The 25,448-nt window shown below is 39.7% G+C and overlaps 1 protein-coding gene across 1 annotated transcript in view; it reads right to left on the bottom strand.

Annotated features, from left to right (window-relative positions):
• Window positions 1-25,448, bottom strand: part of NOX4 (NADPH oxidase 4) — a 204,142-nt gene that overhangs the window by 43,675 nt on the left and 135,019 nt on the right. Inside the window, exon 13 of the mRNA XM_056114562.1 lies at window positions 13,042-13,123. Coding sequence (XP_055970537.1) covers window positions 13,042-13,123 — 82 coding nt within the window. The remainder of the gene's footprint in view (window positions 1-13,041; window positions 13,124-25,448) is intronic.

The raw sequence follows: 25,448 nt of genomic DNA on the forward strand, positions 1-25,448 counted from the left end.
TTTCCTCCCATTCTCTTCTTCCCCCCTTGATTTCTGTCCTTTTTCTCTTTCAACACTGAGGTCAATGGTGATATACACATCTGCCTTTGCTACAATACATTTGAACATCAAGCATTCTATAGACCACAGATAAGTAAGATCATTGTTTAGGTTTTATTTTTTTGGCTTATTTCACTCAACATATCTTCCACTTCCAACCAAGTTGCAGCATATTACAGGGTTTCATCAATCTTTCCAGCTGCATAGTATTCCATTGTGTACACATAACACATCTTCATAATCCATTCTTCTGTCATTATTGAAGGTTTTTTTTATCATGAATGGATGTTGGATCTTGCCAAAGGCTTTCTGTACATCAACTGATATGATCATATGATTTCTATCTTTTCTTTTACAAATGTGATCTATTGTGTTAGCTGCCTTGTATATGTTAAGTAATCTTTGCATCTGTTCACAAATCCCACTTGATTTGGGTATATGCTATTTTGAATATGATATTGAATTTGATTAGTAAAGATTTGGTTAAGGATTTTTGCATTGATATTCATCAGAAAGATGGGTATGAAATTTGCTTTTTTAGAAGTGTCTCTATCTACTCTATTTATTAGTGTAAAGTCAGTTTCATAGAAGGAGGAAGGATGTCTGTGTCTTCAACATTTGGGAAGAGCTTAAGAAGTATAGGCAGCAAATCTTCTTGGAAGTTTGATAGAACTCACTAGTGAACTCATCTGGACAGGGACTTTTGTTCTTGAGGAGATTCTTAATTACTGCTTCAATTTCCTTAATTGTGATTTGCCTGTTTAGGCTTTCTACTTCCTCCTCATTCAGCTTTAGATTACATGACACTAAAAATCTTTTTATTTCTCCTAGATTCTCCAGTTTAGAGCCTAACGTTGTTCACAGCAACCTGTTATGACAATTTGAATTACTGAAGGATTTGTAATTTTTCCCCTTTAATCTCCAATGCAATTTATTTGAACATTTTCTCTTTTTTTCTTTGAGAGTTTTGTTAAAGATTAATCTATTTTTCTTAAATTTTCAAATAAACAGCTTCTGGTCTCATTGATTCTTTGAATTCCTTTCTTGGTTTCTGTGCTTTTTATTTCTGCTCTAGTTTTATTATTTATCTCTCTCTACTACTATCTACTACTTTTTGAATTTGTATGCTGCTCTGCTGCTCTGTAACCATATCTTTTTTTTTCTTTTTGGATACCACCTGGTGATGTACAGGAGTTACTACCAGCTCTTCACTCAGGAAATTACTCCTGGTGGTGCTCGGAGGACCATATGGGATGCTGGCAATCGAACGTGGGTGGGCTGTGGGCAAGGCAAATGTCCTACATGCTATGCTATCACTCCAGTTCCATGTCACCATATTTTTCACGTGTGTTTAGGTTACTGATTTGGGATTTTTACTTTTTTTTTTTAAAACGTAGGCCTGCATTGCTACGAATTTCCCCCTTAGCATAGCATTCGCTATATCCCATAGATTCTGGGAGCTTGTATTTTCATTTTCATTCATTTAAAGGAATCATTTTATATTCTTTTGTTCTCCTCTTTGACCCAATTTTTGTTTTGCTTTTTGTTTGTCTTCCAAGAATTGGAAGTTATCCCCATCATCTTTCTGTGATTAATTTCTACTTTCATGGCATCGTGATCTGAGGAAGTAGTTTGTACAATTTCTGTATTTGCAAATTTACATATGTTTGTGTCTTAATATATGATCTATACTGGAGAATGTTCCATGTGCATTTTAGAAGAAAGCATACTCTTGTTTTGGGCAATGCCAGGCCTGGTATATGCCCAACAATCCCAGTTCTTGATTCTTCATTTATTTTCTGTCTAGCTGATAAGTCTAGTGGGGAGAGTGGTTTGTTGAAAACTCCCACTACTATTTGCTTCCATCCAGGTATTTCTTTAGTTTTGTTAGGAGAAACATGAATTTTTCTCCACCTTTGTTTGGTGCATAAATGCTGATGACCAAGTTATTTTTTGGTTTATTGTTCCTTTGTCAAATATGCTGTGTCCTTCATTGTCTCTAATTATACTGAATGGAATTTATACTGAATGAAATTTGGTCTGATATAAGTATTCTTGTCCCATATCCATTAGAATTTTCTAAGCTGCCTGAGGATTATTTCAGAGAAAAAACTCTAAATAAATAAATAATTGGATGAAATAAGCAACAAGCTTAAAGAAAATGTAAAAAGAAATGAAATAACATGCAAACAGATTTTAGAATCTAAAAACTGAACAGCAGAATAAAATATTTAAATTTTAAACTGCTAATCATGAAGACCTTGATTTAATAAGCACACTATAAATTATAAAGTAATGTAATAGAAAGTACTTTTATGATGATACTTTGGAGATATTTTAAAACATCAAACGGAACAACCTCCATATCATAATAATTCCAGAAGTCCAAGAAAGAGAAAGAGGAAGAATAATCCAAAAAAAGAATAGCTGATAACTCTCCCATTGAAACAGGGGCCTTCTGTATTGACCTGAGAGACTCATAGAGAGTACTAAATAAAACTGACACAAACAGAAGAACACAAACACCCACTTGTCATCAACGTGAAGAGAGTGAGTGACAGGGGAACAAGTCAGGGAGACAAAGAGCAGAGAGAATGGAACAGAGAGGAAGAGAGAGAGAGAGAAATAGAGAGAGAGGAATTCCTTTCAGTAAGAGAGAAGGAGAGATTCATGTATTTGAGAGTAGCCAAAAGACTCATGTCATATATCTTAAACGAAACTCTATAAGCAAGAATGGAATAAATAAAATTTCAAAGTGCTGAATGAAAAAAAAAGCCTTAAACTAAGAATCCTGCATGACTATCACTCAGATTTGATAGAATAATGAAGAAGAAATTATACAATATCAGGCTAAGGGCATTTTTGCCTCTTAATCAGTTTTGCAAGTGAGACTTAATGCTATCCTATTAAAAATAAGGAAAGAATAATCAGATGTAGAAATATTAAAGAATTCTTAAAATAGAAATATAGGTAGATTATAGGGGAATAAAAGGCTGAACTCTAAGTGACGTAATTTGAAAGAGAAAATAAGCACATAGCTTATGATATAAAATGTATAGTGATGTGACTTTTTAAAAAATACTTAAAAGAAAGTAACAAGAGGCAAATGGAAGATAATTAGGTAATAGTGCACAATCTAAAACACAAATTGAAAGCATAAGAAAAATGCCAAATGGCCACAACAACAAAAATATCCTCCAAAATCTCGATAGGAAAACAATCACAAATTCCTTCATATCAATAACTTGCTTATATGGGAGTGAATTGAACAACTCTGTTAAAAGGCACTGAGTATCCAGATGAATCAGGAAGCAAAGCACAACCAGCTACCAACAACTCTCACAGTAAACACAGGTTCGAAGAGAAAGAAAGCATGTGCCAATAATATGGGCTGACTCAAGAAAGAAAAGGATAGTCGTACCTGTTTCACTCCAAAGATGATTCAAACAAAATAACGCATAAGAGATAGCAAATGGGCATGACATACTGTGACAGGCAAATCCCATTGTGCAATGAGTCCTCATTAATCTGTGCAATCTGTATGGACTCTGGTTAGTGTCAGAACTGAACTGAACTTCAGGACATCCAGCTAGTACTAAAGAGCTGATTGCTGTGTGAGAAACCCCACACTTTATAGTGTTTTATGTGTGGGTACAGGACTATCTATTTGAAAAAGGAAAAAAAAAGGAAAAAAAGGCTTGCCCCATAGAAAATCCATTTGCTCAGAGAGCTGTCAATTACAGTCAGGGGGCCAGTAGATCAGAATGTGACACAGTAAAAATTTGAGTTTACTTCCTTCCCTCTATTCAGCTAGCTTTTTATCATTCTCTCTCTCCCTTAAATCTTGTCTAGTAGAAAAGCATCCGAATAAGTCTGCTGATTGCTTCCTATGTCCATTAGTACCTACTTGCTCTTTCCCGCTATTATTGCTGGAGTTTTGATACTTCATCACCTTCCTCCTGAATGCAAAACTGTCAGCAACTAGCTAGTGAACTAGCCCCATGTGCGACTTATGCCCTTTTCTGACTACAACAAAGACAAAATGCCGAATAGAATTGTTTTCCTTCTCTGTTTAAAGTCTAGTGCTTGCCATTACCTTCACAATGAAATCCAATATAATATAAATTGTAATTCAGGTTCTTCATAGTTGGCATCAACTCAGCTTCTTCCCTATATTTCTATCCCTTGACTGTGTCTTATGTGCACTAAAACAAACATATAATGTGCATGTATTTACACACATGCATGCACATATTTTCTAGGCTAGATCATCTAAGTTAAGGTGCAAAAGACCTGCCCACTTCCAACATTGCATATTCAAGTATGATTCTTATTCTTTCTAAAAACCTCCTTTAGGTAGTCTATCACACTACGCCAAGTCTTTGCTGAAAGGAAAGAATTAAATTGTACTTAACCCAAGACAGAAAGGCAGTATTTTCTCTACAGTCTCAAATGTATTATTAGGTTTATTTGGAATACTAAGGTCTTATCCATAATATAATTAATTTATCCTAAAAAACCCTCATCTTTCTTTTTACCATGAGACTCTAGGTCTCTGAAGTCCTTATACTATGTCTTCATATTTTCTTTACATATCCATCAATTGTGACTGGCTTTAGTTCATGGAATTATTCAATAAATTCTGAGGAATAGATGGATGAAAGAATGAAAAGATTATCAAATAAGCATATAGATAATTTAACACACCAGGGAGAAAACAGATTACATTATTGGAATAAGGTATGCTAATTTGATGCACTATTTTCTACCCATAATCTATTAAAGTGGGAAAATACTACTCAACTCATAAAATATAAGGTATTAATAAAAATGACAATATAGGTCATATATCCAAATCATAATATTTGTATTTTATTAATCTAAGTGGAAATTGCATAGCTTAGAGAACAAATATATTAAAAATATGCAGACTCTATTATTCTGGAGATCATTCCTCTCGTCTTTTATGAAGAAAAATGGGGAATGAGGGAGGGAGACTCTCTCGAATAATAACTTATATTGCATTGAGAAGACAGAAAAGAAGCTAGAGAATAAATAGAATCTGAAAAGGTCATTTGAGACTTTGAAGTTTAAGAAAATTACCCAATAATACTGTTTGAAATCCTTTTATGTACCGCATTGGCAATGACATTGAGTGAGGCATTGTTTTTATTATCCAAGCAAACATGGTTCTTTGATGCAAATCAAGTCAAAGAGGGACAGTCATGAATTTTGTCATGAGTAATATTCCTGTCTATGAACTCTTCGTACAGTAAACAAAACAAAATGCTTTATTTTATAAGGAGAGATAACTTTATTCAATTTTTTGTTTTTGTATTTTAAAATTGTTTATAGATACTATGATTAAACTTTTTTTTTCTTTTTGGGTCACATCCGGCGATGCACAGGGGTTACTCCTGGCTCTGCACTCAGGAGTTACTCCTGGCGGTGCTCAGGGGACCATATGGGATACTGGGAATCGAATCCGGGTTGGCCACGTGCAAGGCAAACGCCCTACCTGCTGTGCTATCTCTCCAGCCCCATAGATACTATGATTAAACTTTCAAGAAATATTGGAACATGTTCTTCTATCTTAATTGCACGCAGCCAACCCGGGTTCGATTCCTCTGTCCCTCTCGGGAAGCCTGACAAGCTACCGAGAGTATCCCACCTGCATGGCAGAGCCTGGCAAGCTTCCCGCGGCATATTCGATATGCCAAAAGCAGTAACAACAAGTCTCACAATGGAGACATTACTGGTGCCTGCTCCAGCAAATCAATGAACAACGGGAGGACAGTGCAGTGCAGTCTGTAGGATAACATTGGTTTGTCCTTTCTCCCTTGCCACAGGGAGTTTGGATTTATTGGGTTGTACCCATCACAATGCTCCTGAAGCACTCCCATTTTCTCAGTATTCATCTTTAACTTCTTTGTGCTCTGCTTTCTGTATCTGTTAATCACTCATTCCTCCTAACCAGAACCTGTGACTTGTAAGGTCACATCTATCTAAGGACTATGGATTTTGTATTTGTTAGTGAAATATTCCTTTTCTCTTTCCCTTATGTCCTTTGCATAGTTCACTGTAGAGCAATGTCCTTTTGGTATAGACACAGGAAGATAGATAATGCTTTTGTAACTTGGAGTAAATTGACTCCAAATAATATTTACTCCTGGGCATCTGTCATATTTACTCGACTTGAGCCTCAGTTGCCCTTAGTTCCTAGCATCCCCAAATCAGGATTCCAACGAAGGTACTGGATAGACCAGGGCAAGCTGTAAGCTACCCTGGCTTTGAAACAGGCAGGCTAAGTGCCATAAAACTTTTAATAAGCCAAGAGCAGGGTTGTGGATGAATTCTGTCATGACCCAAGAAAAGTGACTGGACAAGGACCCTTGCTAGGGTTGGGAAGGACTAATCTGACCTGAGGACTGTAATCTGGGATCTATAGCGATATGTTCCCAGGAGAGCCACCGTCAAGCTTAATATATCTCTTACTGTGTCCATACAAAATAATTAGAAAGATAATTAAGAAGTAAATCTAAGATGATTGTCTATGGACTAAGGAAAGGAAAAATATGTTCTTAGATGAAATTCTGCCCTTGAGTGGATCTCCTAGCAGGAGATCCCGAAAGAAGGGAAGGGCTTTACAGATGTTGGTTGTGCTATCTGACCTAGGGGTAGTGGCTACCTTCAACCCTGGAGTTTGGGCTCTTGACTAGCACTATGAGACTGGGCATGGGGAGAGTGGCATGGAGGGAAACAGGAGCGGGAATGAGGGGCAGTGGGAGACTGGAATGGGCAGTGCAGTGAGGCTGGAACAGGCACACGGGGAGAATGGAATAAACCACGGGATAGAGATTGGAATAAATGGGGACTGATCACCAGCCAGTCTGGTGGCCCTGTTCCCTCCATGCATCTATTGGTAGCTGCAAGCCAGGGTGGGGAAGTGGCTCATGGCCACTGAACACACATGGCGAGAGAGCACTGCATTTATTTTGTGAACCCACAGTACTTGCAAATCATTTGTAAATCAAAACATGCCAAAATTCTCTAAGATTTCCCATCTCTAAGCTACATTTGTAAAGATAAAAGTATTTATAGTAATCCTCTAGTCTACATAAGTTAAACACAGATGATTCCTATAATATTGACACCCTATAAGAAATAAGCAACAATAGTTGAGTTTCTCTGTCTTCATTCTTTTCTCCTACCTATGAATTAAACTTTCCATGTATTAAATATGTATTTATTTTGTTCTTTCAACTTTTATTTTTCTGACAGTAATCAAAATTGTTCAGTTTCCAAGAATTTCTTAGTGCAATGTGTTCAGTTATACCCTGAATGTGCTCCTGATTGGAATGAATGTGCTCCTGATGTGTCACTTGTGACCTTAAAAATGTAATAATAATTTTAATTAGCATGATTATATTTTGAAGTGAATTTTCCTGTGAGTGAAGGTGACATTTGCTTAGAAATAGTTTCCCAAAACACACAGACAGACAGATAGAAACACACACACACACAACCCAAGAAATTATCAGTTAGATTCTTTATGAATATTTTCTCCCTAAATAAAGAACATCATATTCCAAGATCTGTTTTCCAGACTACAGGAATTAGATTACAAATAATTTCCTTAATGTAGGTAGGTTGTATTAAGTTCTGTAAATTTTACTCTGTGACACTATATAGTGAAGGGCAAATAAGTTGATACTTAATTCATAGTTTAGATCTTAAAACACCTCTCACAAAGATACTTAATACTTAAAAGTCATTAAAACAATTGAGAAACAAAGAGACAATCCCAATGTGTGATATGTAAATATACATATCCCATTTTGTGAATAGAAGTAATAAGTACTAGTTCAAAATTGAATTTTCAGCTTTCTATAATTTTTGTATCAGTAATTATAGCCATAAGTTATTTAAAAATCTCCAATAATCAATAATTTATCTTATTATGACATCTTATTATCTCATTCCTACTTTGGTCAGACTGGCAGGCTACCGAATGCAACCTGCCCACACGGCAGAGTCTGGCAAACTCCCCATGGTGTACCCAATATGCCAAATACCAGTAACAATGATGGGTCTTATTCTCCTAAAGAGCCTTGAATATAGCACTTTCTTAAAAATCTCAAGGCTAGGATGAAGGAGACGTTACTGGGCCCTACTTGAGGCAATCGACGAATCAATAATTGAGAGCACATTTGAAAAAAGTACAAATAAAAATGAGATAGAGTATTTAAAACCCTGATGATTAAACTCAGTTGGGAGTGAACATAAATAAATCTTTGTCCACTCAAGTTCATTGATTGATTTTTTTAAATTAAAATTCTCTTTTTCTAGCTTAACTTTCTTTTATGAGCATTTTTTTTACATATTCAGAATTTTGCTCTGTGATTTTCTTGAAACAGTTCAATACTTTGTAGGCACAGCATAAATTTAATTTTATTATCTCTCCTCTGCCCCATAGTATCTTCTAAGTTTCTACTGGCAAACTTCAAATTAAACGGGCCATGAGAAAATACAACTACTTAATCATCTATAATGTAAGTAAATTATTTTACTTAATATAGAATTTTTAAAGAAAGTTTATTCAGACTCAGAAACCATTAACAAGCATGTTTCCACTTGATGCTTTTGGAAGTAAAGCTTATAAAGATGGTGAGTGATCACCACACAGAGCAATTCTTCATAACAGCATTTATCAAGAAATTGCAAATTTCAATTAAGTAGTGCCAGATAATACTGTATAAATAAAAATAAGAAGATCTTGGTAAAAATATCTTGATATAATAACTGCATTCTTATCTCCCTCTTTCACACAGGTGGAATTGAGGCACAAATAGATTTCCCCAAGATACAAAGTCAGGTGGTCAGGGAATCTGCTCAGAGTCCAGACTCTTATTCTTATAATATGGGGTGCATTGGATTAGCAGTAAATCTTAATCCTAGTATGTCAAAAAGCATAGAAACCACAAGAGTTAATTATTATCAAGGACATTTCACATGATGTATTCTTTGTCATATACTAGAACAGATCTTGTCACCATTAGAAAGTATTCTCTGCTAACAAATTGAAAGAATTGTCAGAATGACTGCTACCCAAAGCATTATGCAACACTATACAGTAAAATCCACATCAAATTTTGAATGGCCTTTCTCAAGAACAAAGAACAAACATTGCTGCAGTGTGTACTGAACCATGTAATTCCCTAACTAGATAGGCAATTCTGAGCAAAAAGAACAAGGTGACTGGAACCAAAAGAGACCCTCAGACTAATAAAACAGAATTCAGAGAGCATTAGGAAACCCTCAGTGGAATAGAAAATTAATTTATGACAAAGAAGCTAGGTACAAAAAGAGGAGAAAAACAAGTCTTCCACAAATTAAAAAAATAAAATATTAAAATATTAAAAATATTTGAAAATTTGAAAAATTAAAATAGCCATATGAAAATAACAAAAAGCTGGATATTTTTATAACACACTATAGATAATAGTTAAATAAATATGCATCAAAGACCTGAATATTAGGTTCAACTCCACAAAATACATTGAATAAAACATAGGATGAACTCCCACGATACTGACAGCAGAGGTGACTTCCATAATTCCACTGGAAATCAAGTGTCCAACATATTAGATGACACAGACAAATAAAAATATAAATATATATAACAAAATAAGAAAAATGTAACCTTGTCTTTTGCTACATATTAGATGTGTCTAGAGGTTATCACGCTAAGTGAAGTAATTCATAGGGAAAGGAAATATGCCAGCTGATAGATATCACTCATAGGTGACTGTCCTCCTGTTGCTCATCAATTTGCTCGAGTGGGCCCAGCAACATCTCCATTTTGAGACTTGTTGTTACTGTGTTTGGCATATTGCATACACCACAGGTAGCTTGCTAGGCTTTGCTGTGTGGGCGAGATACTTTTGGTAGCTTGCCAGGTTCTCCTAGAGGGGGTGGAGGAATGGAACCCGGCTTGGCCTAGCTGGCTGTGTTCAAGGCAAACGCCCTACCGCTGTGCTATCAATCCAGTCCCACTCATAGGTGACACATAAAGAAATTGAGAAAGGGAAGGGAGAGTGTCCACTGGAGAAGAAAATAAGTCTTTCAACTCTGAAAACAAACTGAGGTTACTTGTTGCAGACTGGGGTGGAAAGGGATGTAAATAAGTATAATGACATTGGAATTGGTTGTGTGGGGTGGGGGGGTGGGGGGTTCTACTGGCACTCGGCCAGGAGTAGAGGTGCAGTAGTTCTGTAAACCTCAAAGGAGAACTACAAATAGCCAAAACTGCACATAAAAGATGTCCTACATCACTAATCACCAGGGAATGCAATCAGAACAATGAGATATCATATCACACCACAGACACTAGCATCCAGAAGAATAAGAAAAACAAATGCTACATGGACGTGGGGAGAAAGGGATTCTCATTCACTGCTATTTGCATGTCAACTGGTCCATCATTTTTTAAAAACAAGGTAAAAGGTAAGGTAAAGGCCCTCCCGTTGATCGTCGATTTGCTCGAGCGGGCCCAGTAACGTCTCCATTGGAGACTTTGTTGTTACTGTGTCTGGCATATCAAATACTCTCGGTAGCTTGCCGGGCTCTCCAAGAGGGACTGAGGAATTGAACTCGGGTCGGCCATGTTGGCCGCGTGTAAGGCGAACGCCCTACCCGCTGTGCTACGGACATTTAAGAAACTAGAAATGGAGCATATGACTCAGCAATACCAATCCTGGAAATATACCATAGGGGCCCCAAAACACAATGCACAAAAATCATCTGCACTCCTATGCTCATTGCAGAAGTATTAAAAATAGCCAGAATATGTAAATAACTCAATCTCCCTAGAACAAATGGGTGAATAAAGAAACTATAGAAGATCTCATGATAAGTGAAGTAAGGCAGAAGAAAGATCACTATTAAGTGGGATTTAGAATAACTTGAGGAAATGCATGTCATTTAAAGGGGGGAAGACCCAGATCACCGAGGACCCCACAATACAGAGAAAAGGAAGAAGGATAGGGGGAGAAGAGACAGATGAGAAGCAGCAGGAAGCAAAGGTCAGTGTGTGTAGGAGTGCTAAGAAACGATGGAGCTAAATATCCAAGCCAGAGTCAACGACACTGAAATCAGGGGACCGAAATTTAAAGAAACAAATTGACAAAGGTGTCAGTTGAGATGGCGGGCTGGGCTGATGCTCCGGATGGAAGAGGGAACCTGGGGAAGATGAACCTTGGGGTGGCGTGGGCGATGGAACACTGAATGCCTAAAACCCAACTGTGATGCCCAAAAGGAGAGGTGGCGAGGGAGGGGAGAGAGAGAGAGAGAGAGAGAGAGAGAGAGAGAGAGAGAGAGAGAGAGAGGGAGAGAGAGAGAGAGAAACAAGCAAAGGAGGGAGAAAAGTGTCTGCCATATAGGCAGGCTGAGGACTGGGGGTGGGGGCAGGAAAACTGGGGTCATTGGGGGTGGGAATCGTACACTGGTGGAAGGATGGGTGTTGGAACACTGTATGACTGAAACCTGATCACGAACAGCTTTGTAACTTTGTATCTCATGGTGACTCAACAAAAAATAAATTAAAAAACAAAAAAAAAACCCAACTATGAACAACAATGTAATTCATGGTGCTTTCACAAAATAAAAAGGGGGGAAATTATGGTACATCTATACAGTGGAATACAACATATACAGTGTAATACAATACAGCCACTAAATAAAATTAAGTCATGAAATTTGCTTATAGTTGGATGGGCATAGAGAGCATAATCTAAGTGAAGTGAGTCAGAGGGACAGAGTCTGAGGGACTGACATAGAATGATCACACTCTTTTGGAATTAAAAAAAAGAATGAAAATGACACTCAAAGACAATAGAAATGAGCGTTAGTTCAGGAAGACTGGCTCATGGTAGAAAACGTGCCACAGGGGACTGGGGTCAGGGAGTGCTGTTAGGACAAAGAAGGGACCACTGTGGCAGTGAGAGTTGGAAATGATCACTCTGGACAAGAACCGGGTGCTGAAGGGAGGTAAGTGATATAGGCATGAAGCCCCTTCAGCAACGGAATCATGCATCACAGTCCTAAAAGGAAAAAAGAAAGAGAAAACAGAAAAGCAGGCTGGGGGGTGGGGCTAAGAAGAAAACTGGGGTCATGGGCGGCAGGAAATGTAGACTGGTGAGGGATGAATTATGGAAAATTATATGACTGAAACTCAATCATGAACACCTTTGAAACTGTATCTCCTGGTGATATAATAAAAAATAGCAAAATAAACAAAAATAAAACACTTTATTTGTTTATTCATAAAACAGTCTAGTTTAGCCTTTTACTTGCTAACTAGTATGAAAATTTTGTAAGGACCTCATAATGTAGTCTCCAACAGAAGAGTCAAGGTATCAGCCTTCATCAGCCCTTAGGGAAGAGGAGGACTAAAAAAAGCCTGGTATTCCTTCTTATCCAGGGTAATGAAGTCAAATTCCTTCAACAATAATTTCACTTGTCGCATCTAAAAGGAGAAAATGTCTAAATCTTTTGAGTAATTGCCAGATTTAATTTCCAATTCTTATCAAGATGAGAAAGTTAAATATACACATAACTAAATCCATATCTATCACGTGGTTATTTTGAAAACCACTTATTCTATTAAGTTGTTAAATGCAAGTGAATCTTTGTGTTTCTAGGATAGAAAAAGGGAGGCAAGATGAGAGGTAAGCCATGGAAAATCATTCCTGTGGAGAGTAACATTAAGCATAGAGAAACCCAGGCTGGCAACTCCGGCTATAGCTGGGGTCAGCTGCAGCCCCCCCTTCACATTGCTGCAGAGCTAGAAAGAGATGAGTGCAGCTGGCACCATGCTCATTAGGGTAGCTTATCTGGATGCTTGCAGAAATCCTCAGGAAGAAAGGTCTGGCCTTTGCCTTCAAATTGCTTTGATACTGATGTTTTTCTCTTTTCAATACAAATTGAATATCTAATGCTTACTTGGGATAATGTGTAGACTGAATGAAGGGCAGAATCTCAGAGTCTTGACTAGGTGGAGGCAGTAGTAAATCTCGAAAACGTTCTGTCAAAAAAAATTAACATAGTGCTGTTAAAATGTTATTAATATTTTAAAATTAAAATTATTTCACAGTATTTTATTAACTATTTTGACTTTATCTTTTTATTAGAAATTTTAGTCACTCTTTTATGGCAATTTATTTCACTGGATTGACTAAATTATATGTATAGGTGTGATTAATGCAATAGCAAATAGAAATATTATTTAGTGTAAACTAATAAAAATAATAAAACTTATAGTTGAAAATCGCTCCACCAACTAAGAAAGGCCATGCACCACCACCCACGGAATCGAGAAAGAGCTATCAATCTGTCAATCCTGTCCGTGTCCGGGCCGGGTGAGGTTTCCCGTGTTGAGTCAAATTAAGCCGCAGGCTCCACTCCTGGTGGTGCCCTTCCGTCAATTCCTTTAAGTTTCAGCTTTGCAACCATACTCCCCCTGGAACCCAAAGACTTTGGTTTCTCGGAAGCTGCCCGGCGGGTCATGGGAATAACGCCGCCGCATCGCCAGTCGGCATCGTTTATGGTCAGAACCACGACGGTATCTGATCGTCTTCGAACCTCCGACTTTCGTTCTTGATTAATGAATACATTCTTGGCAAATGCTTTCACTCTGGTCTGTCTTGCGCCGGTCCAAGAATTTCACCTCTAGCGGCGCAATACGAATGCCCCCGGCCGTCCCTCTTAATCATGGCCTCAGTTCCGAAAACCAACAAAATAGAACCGCGGTCCTATTCAAAAATGGGGCTGGAGCGATAGCACAGTGGGTAGGGCGTTCGCCTAACAAGCGGCTAACATGGCCGACCCGAGTTCGATTCCTCCGCCCCTCTCGGAGAGCCCGGCAAGCTACCGAGAGTATTCGATATGCCAGACACCGTAACAACAAAGTCTCCAATGGAGACGTTACTGGGCCCGCTCGAGCAAATCGACAATCAACGGGAGGGCCTTTACCTTTACCTTTACCTATAGTTGAAAATTAAAACACACATGGCCAATACATATACCAAGAGATTAACAATTTCATCAGTAATGTGGGAAAATGCAGATGAAAAACACCACCAGACAGCATTCACATGTGGCATTCAACTGACAGAACTTAGTCTCACAAGACTGGGTTTTAAGGAGAATTTAGAACAACACCCACCAGCTCTGAAATATTTATGATGGACACAGTTCCCACAGTAAATTAAAAAAAAATGCATTATTCCTTAAGCTTAACCTTTGTTCATACAACGAGCCAGTATCTTTGTTTGCAGGCATTTGCTTTTCTAAACTTTTATCAATGTCTCAGATAGCAAGTAAAACAATGCTCTGTCAGCATTGTTTATAGCAAGATATTAAAAACAACTTAACTTTTCACCAGAATAGTAGAATGAACTATTATATATCCACACAATAGACTATTAAGTCAAATGAAATTTAATGTAGAGCAGAGAAAAAGTCTGCAGATTACATATAATAAATATTATTTTTTATTGAATGAAAACTGATGAATATAATTTTACATATACTTGATACAAAGCAAATCACAAAATAAGAAATAGTTTACGTAACTCAAGTAATGCATATGGTTATATGGGAAGAAAGGGAGGTGCTGAGTAGACTGAAATGACACATGTGTAAAAGGGTGAGCAACAGCATTGGGAATCCCAGTCTCTCAACACTAATAAAATGTTATTGTCGAGTGCTCTCGGTGGCTTGCCGGGCTCTCCGAGAGGGGTGGAGGAGTCGAACTCGGGTCAGCCATGTTGGCCGCTTGTAGGGCAGGCGCCCTACCCGCTGTGCTATCGCTCCAGCCCTCAGGGTGGGAGAAGCATGCTAAAAGTAGTCTATAGACCAAACATGATTGCCACTCAATGCCTCTCTTGCAAAACACAGTACCCAAAAGAAGAGAGAGAGAACAAGGGGGAATGCCCTGCCACATAGGCAGGATGGGACGGGGGGGGGGGGGGGTAGGATGCTGGGACCCGTGGTGATGGATGACGGGCACTGGTGGAGGGATGGGCACTTGATTATTGTATAACTGAAACCCAAGCACAAAATTTGTAAGCCTATTACTGTACCTCATGGTGTTTCACTAATAAAAAAAGAAAAAAAAAGTAAAAAAAAATGTTATGTGTCTTTTGCAGAATAGCACACATTCAGAGACTAGACAAGACAGGATATTTTTTTGTTTTGTTTCTGAGTGACACCTGGAGTGTTCGGGGCCCTCTCTCAGCTGTGCACTCAGAGATCACTTCTGGTGGGCTCAGGGGACCAGATGTGGTATCAGAGATTAAACCCCACTTAACCATGTGCAAGAAAACTGCCTTACCCACTGTACTGTATCCCAGCCCCAAGAAAGGGTATTTAAACTTTAGATAGCCAGTTTTATGCACAAAACTTCTCAGAAAGTATTAACTAAGTCAGTCAATAAAAATATCTCTATTGGCAAGATATTCTGATCATTGCTCACTTATACTTACCCTAAAGGCAACCAAGCATATTTTTATTTTATTGCAAAAGTGATGTATCTTTTGGCTTTTAATTTTTATTTCTTAAGATTTTATTTATTCGCCTACTCCAGATGGAATCCCAAGACCAAGAGCTTCCACAAGCAAGGTCTAGGTATGCGGGTTCTGGACTGAATCTCCAGGTGGCATGGTGGCAGAGGACCTGGGCTGTTCCTCCCCGGGTCCCCGCCCATGCAGCAGATGGGCTGTCATGCCCACAATTTGCCTCCGGGCACCATCTTAGCACACCAACAGCCCTGGCCCAGAGACACAGCAGAAAATCCCAAAAGACACTACAGCAGTAGATGTCTCTCCAGGCCCCATACTGAGTCAATATCACCAGGATACCTGGCTGGAGCTATAGCACTGCAAGTAGGGTGTTTGCCTTGCATGCAGCCAACATGGCTGACCCGAGTTCGATTTCTCTGCCCCTCTCAGAGAGCCCAGAAAGCTACGGAGAGTATCTCACCCGCATGGCAAAGACTGGCAAGCTACCTGTGACGTATTTGATATGCCAAACATAGTAACAACAGAGTCTCACAATGGAGATGTTACTGGGCCTGCTCGAGAAAACCGATGAACAACGAGAGGAGAGTGACAGTGACCACAGACAGAGCACGTGTGCTCTCCCCTCTTACTCCAGATGGAATCCCAGTGACAGAGAGCTTCCACAAGGAAGTCCTCCTCCCCCAATATGCGGGTTCCAGGACCGAATTTCCAGGCCGCATGGTGGCAGAGGGCTGGGCTGCCCCTTCCCGGGTCCCCGCCCACTCAGTAGACTGACTGTCATGCCCACAATTTACCTCCCGGGTGCCATCTTAGCGAACCAACAGTTCTGGCCCAGAGACTCCAACTGAATCCCAAAATGGGTTAGTGTCATACAGAGATGTCTCTGGAACCCAACCATTTACAATCTAGAAATTAACATGTGCAATCGTGGCCGTGAAAACTCTCATGATGTTCAAAATGAACAATGGAAAATACATTATCTAGTTTCTGACCCTGGCCGGTAGGCTTGAATGGTGGTGAGAAATTTCGAGCAAAACATAATACCCAAAATTAGAAAGAGAGTATTGGGAAAAGAGAGTATTGGTGAAGACTGTGATGTGGGTGGTGGAAAATGTGCACTGGTGGAGAGATGGGTGTTCCGTCATTGTATGGCTGAATCTCAAATATGAAAGCTTTGTAACTCTATCTCACAGTGATACAACTAAAAAAGAGAAGTAATGTGGAGTTCATGCCAAATTCAATCAGCTTAATCAATGGCTGATGAAAAAGCAGCACTCCTGCATTATTAAAAAAATTTATTTATTTTTATGTTAAAATATTGATCACCTGATCACGTGACTTCCTGTTAATCATCAGTTTGCTCTAACGGCGCCAGTAACGTCTCCATTTGTCCCTGTCACGTGCTAGTGTAGCCCAATGGCATCTGTTCGCTCTGGGAACATGAAAAGCCTCAAACCGATCGTTCATGATCTTGATGAAGAAGTCTGACCATCTGGTAGGTGGGCAGCCACACGGTCTTTTGACATCCCGTGGAATCCTGTCAGTAACAGATCTAGTCCAGCGGTCGTCTTTAAATCTCATTACGTGACCAGCCCATCTGATTTTTGACACCTTGGCAAATGACACAGCGTCCCTAATTCTTGATCATCGATGGATGTCGGAACTCTGCATTTTTTCTTTCATTTGAGTGAAACGTGATATTCCAAGCATAGCTCTTTCAATTCCTCTTTGGGAGACCCGAACAGCGTTCCCATCCTGTTTGCGTAGGGCCCAGGTCTCTGAGACGTATGTTAATGCAGGAAGAACAGTGGAATCAAAGAGATGTGCCCGAAGCCAGAGGTTCTTCGTCCTCTTAGCTATTTCTTCAATGCTCTTGAAGGTGTTCCAAGCTGCTCGCTTCCTCCTGCGCAGCTCGGGTGCCAGGTCATTTGTCATGTTGACTTCTCGACCTAGGTACACAAAGCTGTTGCACTGGGAGATGGTCGTTCCGTTGAGAGCAAATGGGGTGTCAGGAACGAGGCTGTTTCTCATAAACATTGTCTTCGTAAGATTCAGCTGTAGTCCTACCTTTCCACACTCACGGTCGAAGTCGGCCAGAATTTGTGCCGTTTGGCTGATGTTTGGTGTTATTAAAACAATGTCAACAGCAAAGCGGAGATGATGTAGTTGTCGACCATCTATCTTCACTCCCATTCCTTCCCATTCCAGTCGTTGCATAATGTTCTTGAGGGTGGCACTGAAGAGTTTCGGTGAAATGGTATCACCCTGCTGAACCCCTCTCTTGACATCAATGATTACTTCTTTGTAGAATGGTGAGATCCTGGTAGTGAATCCTCAAAACAGCTCACGGAGGATCTTGATGTACTGAGCTTGAATGCCTTGATTGGCTAGGGCTTCAATGACTGCTTCCATCTCAACAGAATCAAAGGCCTTCTTTAAATCAATGAACGTTAGACAGAGTGGCATTTTGAACTCCCGAGAAACGTCAATGAGCTTGGTTATCGTGTGCTTATGGTCGATGGTGCTGAATCCTTTGCGGAACCCGTCTTGCTCGCATGGTTGTCCTTCATCTAGTGTTCTGCCAATCCTATTTAGGATGACTCGAGTGAACAACTTGTAGATGACAGACAATAGGCAGATCGGGCGATTGTTGCCGATGTCATGGATGTCTCCCTTCTTGAACAGTAGTACAGTCCTGCTGGTTTTCCATTGGGACAAAAGTTTGCTTTCAGACAGGTAGCCTGTGAAGAGCCGAGCCAGTGTATTGATGAGTACTGACTGCAGGTGCCTCAGGTGTTCAGGCCTGGCCTTGTCTGGGCCGGGTGCTGTTCGTTTCTTTACTGACGAAATGGCGTGTTGGATTTCAGATGGGAGAACATTGGGAACGACATATCCATCCTGTGGAATTTGGTATGTCGGCAAGTGGACATGGCTATCAAAGAGATCTGAGTAGAAGTCACGGATAATCTTCTCCATTGCCGTTCTGGAGGATGTGATGGATCCATCAGGACGTCGCAGGGCAGTCATCTTGGTCTTGTAGTTGGCGAAGGACAGGTGGGCATTACGATTACTTTTCCTGGCTTCTGCCGCATCTCCAGCACTTCTGCTCTTCTCTCTTTGAGGTCTTCCTTGATCACATCTCTGCACTGCTTTGAGAGCTCGGATGTTCACTTGCGGTTGCCTGAGGCATGCGCCAAACCATGCTGGCAAATTAGCTCAAGAGTTTTCGAAGACAGGCATTTTTTTTGTGGCTATCTCTCTCCTGGCGTTCCTCGCACAATCATGGAGGTGTTGAACCAGTCGATCGTATTCCTTGTCAATGTTGTCAACAATGGCATCTTCCCATGTTGCCGCAATAGTGCCAAAGAGCTCCCAGTTGGTGGTCATTCTGGGAGTTCTCTTTTTAAATTTTGTAGCCCTTTTTCCCCGCTCTGTGAAGGTGAATTCTGCACGAAGGAGACGGTGGTCCGATCCCATTTGGAATTTTGGGACAACAGCGACATCGGTCAGGTAAAACCGTCGATTGAATATGATGTGTTCTATTTCATTGTGGAATCATCCACTGGGAGACTCCCATGTCCAACGTTTAGATTCTGCCTTCTGGAAATGTCATTTACCATGGATGGTCTTGGTCGACACGATGAACTCAGACAGTCTCTTACCCTGTTCATTCCATTCTAGGCCATGGATCCCGATGTGAAATTCTTCAGCTGATCTTCTTGGTCCTATCTTGGCATTAAAATCACCCACAATGATCTTGTAGAAGGTGTGGTCTTCTTTATAGAACTTCTCCAGCTCCATTTAGAACTTCACAATTTCTCCTTCATCATAATTAGATGTTGGTGCGTAGACAATGAAGATAGAAACTGCCACATCTATTCAAATGTAAACATCCGATTCGGGTTGTTAGGCATTCGAATGAATCAATGCTCATGGCCAAATTTGGGTTGACAAGGACACCGAAGCCTCCGACCCCTCTTTTATCGCATGTTCCGAGGAACAATTCTTCTCCAGTGTCGAAAACAGCATGATGAGATTCGTGCCTTCTTGTCTCGGTCAGACCAATGGTGTCGTACTTGATCTTTTGCGCTTGTGCCATCAGGTCCTCGACGGATGCATCTGATGCTAGCGTACGTGCATTGAAAGTACAGATGATCATTTTTGTCTTCCTTCGTTGTGGCAGACTAGTTCGGCCTTGAGATTTTATTGGCCTCTCCTTTCTCATCCTTATAATCAGGAGCCCCACCCTACCCTGCCCTGTCTGCTTCCACCAACAACCAGAGACCCAGGGATTGGATTGCGCACAGAAGACCCACCCTACCCCTACCGGGACCAGATAAATACCTCACTGGAAGACCTCCACTACCAACACTACCTCCACTACCCAGCCGCCGCCACACTCCAGGATGCTTTCCGGACCCACGCGGCCGCTTTGACACATTATAAGACACTAAATACCCATCTTCTAGAATTGCCGTGCCATATTTGATAGGATTCAAATATGGTAACTCCTACGAGGGTGATTAGAGGTAGCCCCAAAAGCCTCTATCCCTCTCGGAAAGCCTGGCAAGCTATCCGTTGTGTATTCGATATGCCAAAACCAGTAATTACAATGGGTCTCATTCACCTGACCCTGGCCGCTTCTCTTAAAATATTATCATGAACAATTTCTCATAGAAATAATTCTCATACAACATCTATCACCAGTGTACCTGTGTACAGTTTCCCTACCTTACATCTTATCTAGTCTCCCACATGCCCACACTCCTCCACCCCAGCTCAACTGTACATATCAGTTCACCCATGATTCTGACTTTGAATCTTTATTGCTACCTCACTGTGTATCTTTAAGTCCCACAAATGAGAGTGGCATTATGTATCTCTCCCTTTCATTCTGTCTGACTTTCCTCTCATATGTAAAAAATTGAAGTTAGAACTGTACCTCACAGCTTACACAAAAGTAAACTCAAAGTGTATCAAAACTCTTGAGGTAAGAAAAAATCCATAAAATAATATAGAAGTAAATAATGGAAAAACTCTGAAGGATGTTGAGGGCAGAGGTGACTAGAGTTGAAAAATAACAACAAAAATAAGAGTTATATCAAATTAAAAACTCCTGTGCAAAAGAAATTCAAGATCTAATAGTTAAGAAAGGGAGAATGCAATTGCATGCAATGCTTCTGGTGAAGGCTCAAATTACCAATTTAAATGCCACCTCTTCACTCACTCCTCTCAGGGACCACATCACCTCCCTTGAGTTCTAGGAATATACATCTGTGATGGACTCTCTAAGCATCATTGCTTGTCTATTAAGAATCACAAGTCTTCCAAAGGTCTTAGATTTATTTAAATAAAAAAAATAAACATGTTGAAGACATACTAAGGAAAGTAAAATAACATTAAAATATTAAAAAGAGAAAATGAGGAAATAAAAACAAATCCTCTTTTAATGGATTAGAAGGAATAACCTTGTCAAAATGAGAATCCTTGTCAAAGTTTTATGTATATTTAATGCAGTCCCTATAAAAATATCCAAGAGATTTAAAAAAATCCATAAATCAAATGGTTTTTAGAAAATAAGAGGTTTTTCTTGCCCAAACTTAAAATGCTGTTTACAAAACTTTGAAATTATAAAGCTGTAGTAAACGAAACAGTGTGGACTTTTAGGACTCTCAGGCCAAAGAAATAGAATTGGGAGTCCAGAGAGACAGATATATATATATACACATGTATGTTGTGTGTATGAATATGTATGATATATGCCAATATGACATATGATATATGTGATATATATCAATATATGATACATGTGATTGTTATATATACATATCTAATCTTTGATATTTGGTAAAGGAGCAAGAAGTATGAGTGTAGCAAGAAAAGATTTTTTAACAAATATTGTCAAAATTGGTCTATCACATGCAAAAAATAATTAAGACCCCTTTCTAACTGTCACTGTCACTGTCCTCCCATTGTTCATCGATTTGCTCAAGCGGGCCCAGTAACATCTCCATTGTGACACTTGTTACTGTGTTTGGCATATCGAATACATCACGGGTAGCTTGCCAGGCTTTGCTGTGCAGGTGAGATACTCTCAGTAGCTTGCTAGGCTCTATGAGAAGGGTGAAGGAATTGAACCTGGGTTGGCCCACCCAGCTGTGTGCAAGGCAAACGCCCTACCCACTGTGATACCTAACATGATGCTTAAAAGTAAAATAAATCTGGATTAAAAACTTCACCATCACACCTGAATTCAGAGGCCCCTGGACAGTCAGGTTTGGGCCTGCAGTGACGAGACATGTGAGGCCTCACCAGATGGGGGTGGAACTGGCCCTTTCCTTCACATCTCAGCAAGACCCCGAGTCGCTGCCTACAAATGGCCTCTCTGGCTCTTGATCAAGCTGATTAATGACCATGATTCCAGAGACTCAGAAACAAATCTCGAAACCTAGCGGCTTTTGGCAGAAATGCATCTGGACTGCATACACGGCCATGGTTCCAGAGGCAAAAGGACTTAATCCAGAGCCCAGCAGCTTGTGGTAGAAAAGTGAATGGATGATGCATTAAACTATGGTGCCATGCCTCCCCGGGAGGGAAAGGGTGTTGCTCCCTTCTGCCTCCGCCCCACCTAGGCCCCAGCAGCAAGGTGGCCACACCTCAGAGCTTATAGGAAAGCCAGGTATGAGCTAGCAGTGACGGGGCAACTGCAGTCTCATGGGAAGGGGGGGTGGTACTGGCTCGTCTTTCACGCCCTACCGAGGTCATGAGTTGCCCCTCACAAGTGGCTCTCCAGCACAGCCATGGCTCCAGAGGCAAAAGGACTTAGTCCAGACCCTGGCAGCTTGCAGCAGAAAAGTGAATGGACCATGCCTTAAACGGTAACATGCCTCCCCGGAAGGGAAAGGGTGTTGCTCCCTTCCGCCTTCCCCCTCCTCCCGGCAGCAAGGTGTCCGCCGCCTCAGAGCTTATAAGAAAGCCAGGTATGAGCCGGTGGTGATGGGGCAACTACAGTCTCATGGGAAGGGGGGCAGTACCAGCTCGTCCTTTTCACCCTACTGAGGTCCTGAGTTGCCCCCCACGAGCGGCTCTCCGGCACAGCCATAACCCCAGATGCACAGAAACCAATCTCATAATTATCTGGCTCTTTGCAGAAATCCAAAATCACATTATATGATTCTCATAACCTGCTATAGAAAACAAAGTATTTTACAATGCCTTTTCAGCAATTCTGATTGTTGGAGGGAAATTCTAAATAATAATGGTGCATCTTTTGTCGAAATAATGAATGTAATCAATGTAGGGTTAAGTGGAAATCATCTGCCTCACAGGCATTGGGAGGGGTTGGAGGGGGGTATATTGGGGCTCTTGGTGGGGCAATATAAGGACTGGTGAAGGGAGAGGTGTTTGATCATTGTATGACCAAATCTTAAACCTGAAAGCTTAGTAACTTTTCCCACAGTGATTCAATAAATAAATATAAGATGAAAAATAAAACTATGAAAAAAAAAGTAAGGTGAGTTCATGCCCAATTCAATCAGCTAATCAGTGGCTGAATAAATAGCAGTACTCCTACATAAAAAAAATAAGAAATATAGGCTGATGAGAATACAAAAAAATGAATGCTCAATCACAGTTAATATGATTGTAAACTGGTTCAAGCCCCATAGAAGTGAGTATGGAGACTTCCAGTATTTAAAATAGAATTACAATATTTACATTTTTTAGCATCCATCCTAATAATATAAAATTACTAAAAAATGTATAAAAAGAGTAATTTTAATTTATATGCCCACCTTTGCTAATTGTTGTATTATTTTTAATAGCCAAGATCTGGAAACACCCAACGCAGATATGGGTGGGTAAAGAAACTATTATATCTATACACAGTAGAATACTACTCAGCTATGAGAAGATAAAATACTGCCTTTTGCTAAAACATGAAAAAAGGAGGGGCATGTGACTTGCTAAATGGAATAAACCACAAGTAGAAAGACAAAAATAGAATGATTCTCCTCATATGTTAATACAAGTAAATAAAGCAACGGGAAAGACAATTCCCAATAAAAACAAACTCTTAGACTGACAACATAACTGAAGGTACTTGTGGGAGAAGAAAAATAAGAAACAGTGGTGGGGGGTTTGTGGTACTTTCATAGAAAGTATAATGTAGTTTATGTAGCCTACATATACCTATAATCATTGACCCTAACTTAAGCATTTTTACCTTAAACATAACAATAAAGTGAAGGATTTAAGATGAAAGGAAATAAACTTACTCGATTTGCATTTTGTTTATCTTTTAATACCAACATTCTAAGAGAGTAATATTTTGGAGGGGAACCACAGTGGCTGAGTGCTCAGGGCTTACTCAGGGCTTACTCCTGACTCTGTTCAAGGATCACCCTTGACAGGGCTTGGAGTGCATATGAGATACCAGGAATGAAACCCTGGCTGGCAGAATGTGAGACAAGTGCCCTGCCCACTCTACTACCACTCTGGTCCTGAGGATAATAATTTCTAAAAGACCAATGTGTATACTAAAACACACATATGAGCATGCCTTCAAAATTCTTTCTTAGATTTCTTACAATTCATATTCTGCTGTTCACTTCACCACTTTCTGAGGAACAAAAGGGAGCAATGAAAAGATACATGAGTCTCTGAACATATGCACTGCATACAAAAATATATATGCAAGCACACATATACACTTAAAAGGTTAATTTTTCCTGTAGTGTTCTGGAAATTGTTCTGGAAATACTCTCTATAAATATACAGATAGGAAATCTACAGACATACAGAATTATTTTTTAAAAAGTTATTAATAATTTATTGACATAAAAAGGACCCATGCTAATGCCTCAAAAATGTTGAATCTAATAAGGAAGATATTTGTATGAAAAGATTAGTGTGTGACAATTAATTTCAAACTGTAATAGTTCAGAATAACAATCAGCTGTGCATAAACAATGTAAAGACATATAAAAATGTGAAATCACCCAAAAAAAGCTTACCTGTAATGCTAAAGGAAGTAAAAATTTAAGTAAAAATATTATTTTTCTATATCAAAAATCTCTGATGGAGAATTCTGAGTTGGGAGTCTTTTGAGCAGAGGAAACTGATGGAGTGATTATTTTATTAATTTATTTACTCATAGCAGTATCTTTTATGAAGTACCTGTTATTTGTTACATACTATAAATAAGTTTAACTTATATTTTCTTGCCTGACCTTCTGTTTGCTGCTCCATCATGACAGGTGAGGGTTGCCTCTGGCTGATCTCCCGGGGCCAGTTTTGATCTCACTCCCCAGAGCTCTACTGGGGAAGCCCCTCCCTCCCATGCTTATGTAGCAGAGCAACAGATTTACTGAACAAATGACATACTGTTCACATTTACTCTTCCTGTCATTCAGTGAGAAAGGGTGAAGACAGAGAGCAACCTCTAGCTTAACCCCTGAGCATCTATCTACCAGAGGGATTAACTGCAAAAACTCACTCCCAGAACAGCAAGAACACTAGAAAAACAAAGGGGAAAATATGTATAATCCCAGCAAGCTCAATGGGCAGAAACAATATCACCAAAGACATAAACAGTACCAGTAAATCCTCAGTCTTTAGTGAGACTATGATGAAATTGTCTGGTAATTCACACACACAAAAATAGCACAGGAAGTCAGCAAAGCACAAATGCGTATGAGAATCAAAATAAAAACATTTCTACAGTCCAAAATGACAGAAATGGAGAACATGTCAGATGATATAAAATAGGTGCTCTGAACAGCACAGCAACGGGCTGAACAGAAGCTCAAGGGGCGCTACGAGAAGAAG

Source organism: Sorex fumeus, unplaced genomic scaffold, assembly GCF_029834395.1.
Source record: "Sorex fumeus unplaced genomic scaffold, SorFum_2.1 ptg000026l, whole genome shotgun sequence".
In the NCBI taxonomy this organism is placed as follows: Eukaryota; Metazoa; Chordata; class Mammalia; order Eulipotyphla; family Soricidae; genus Sorex; species Sorex fumeus.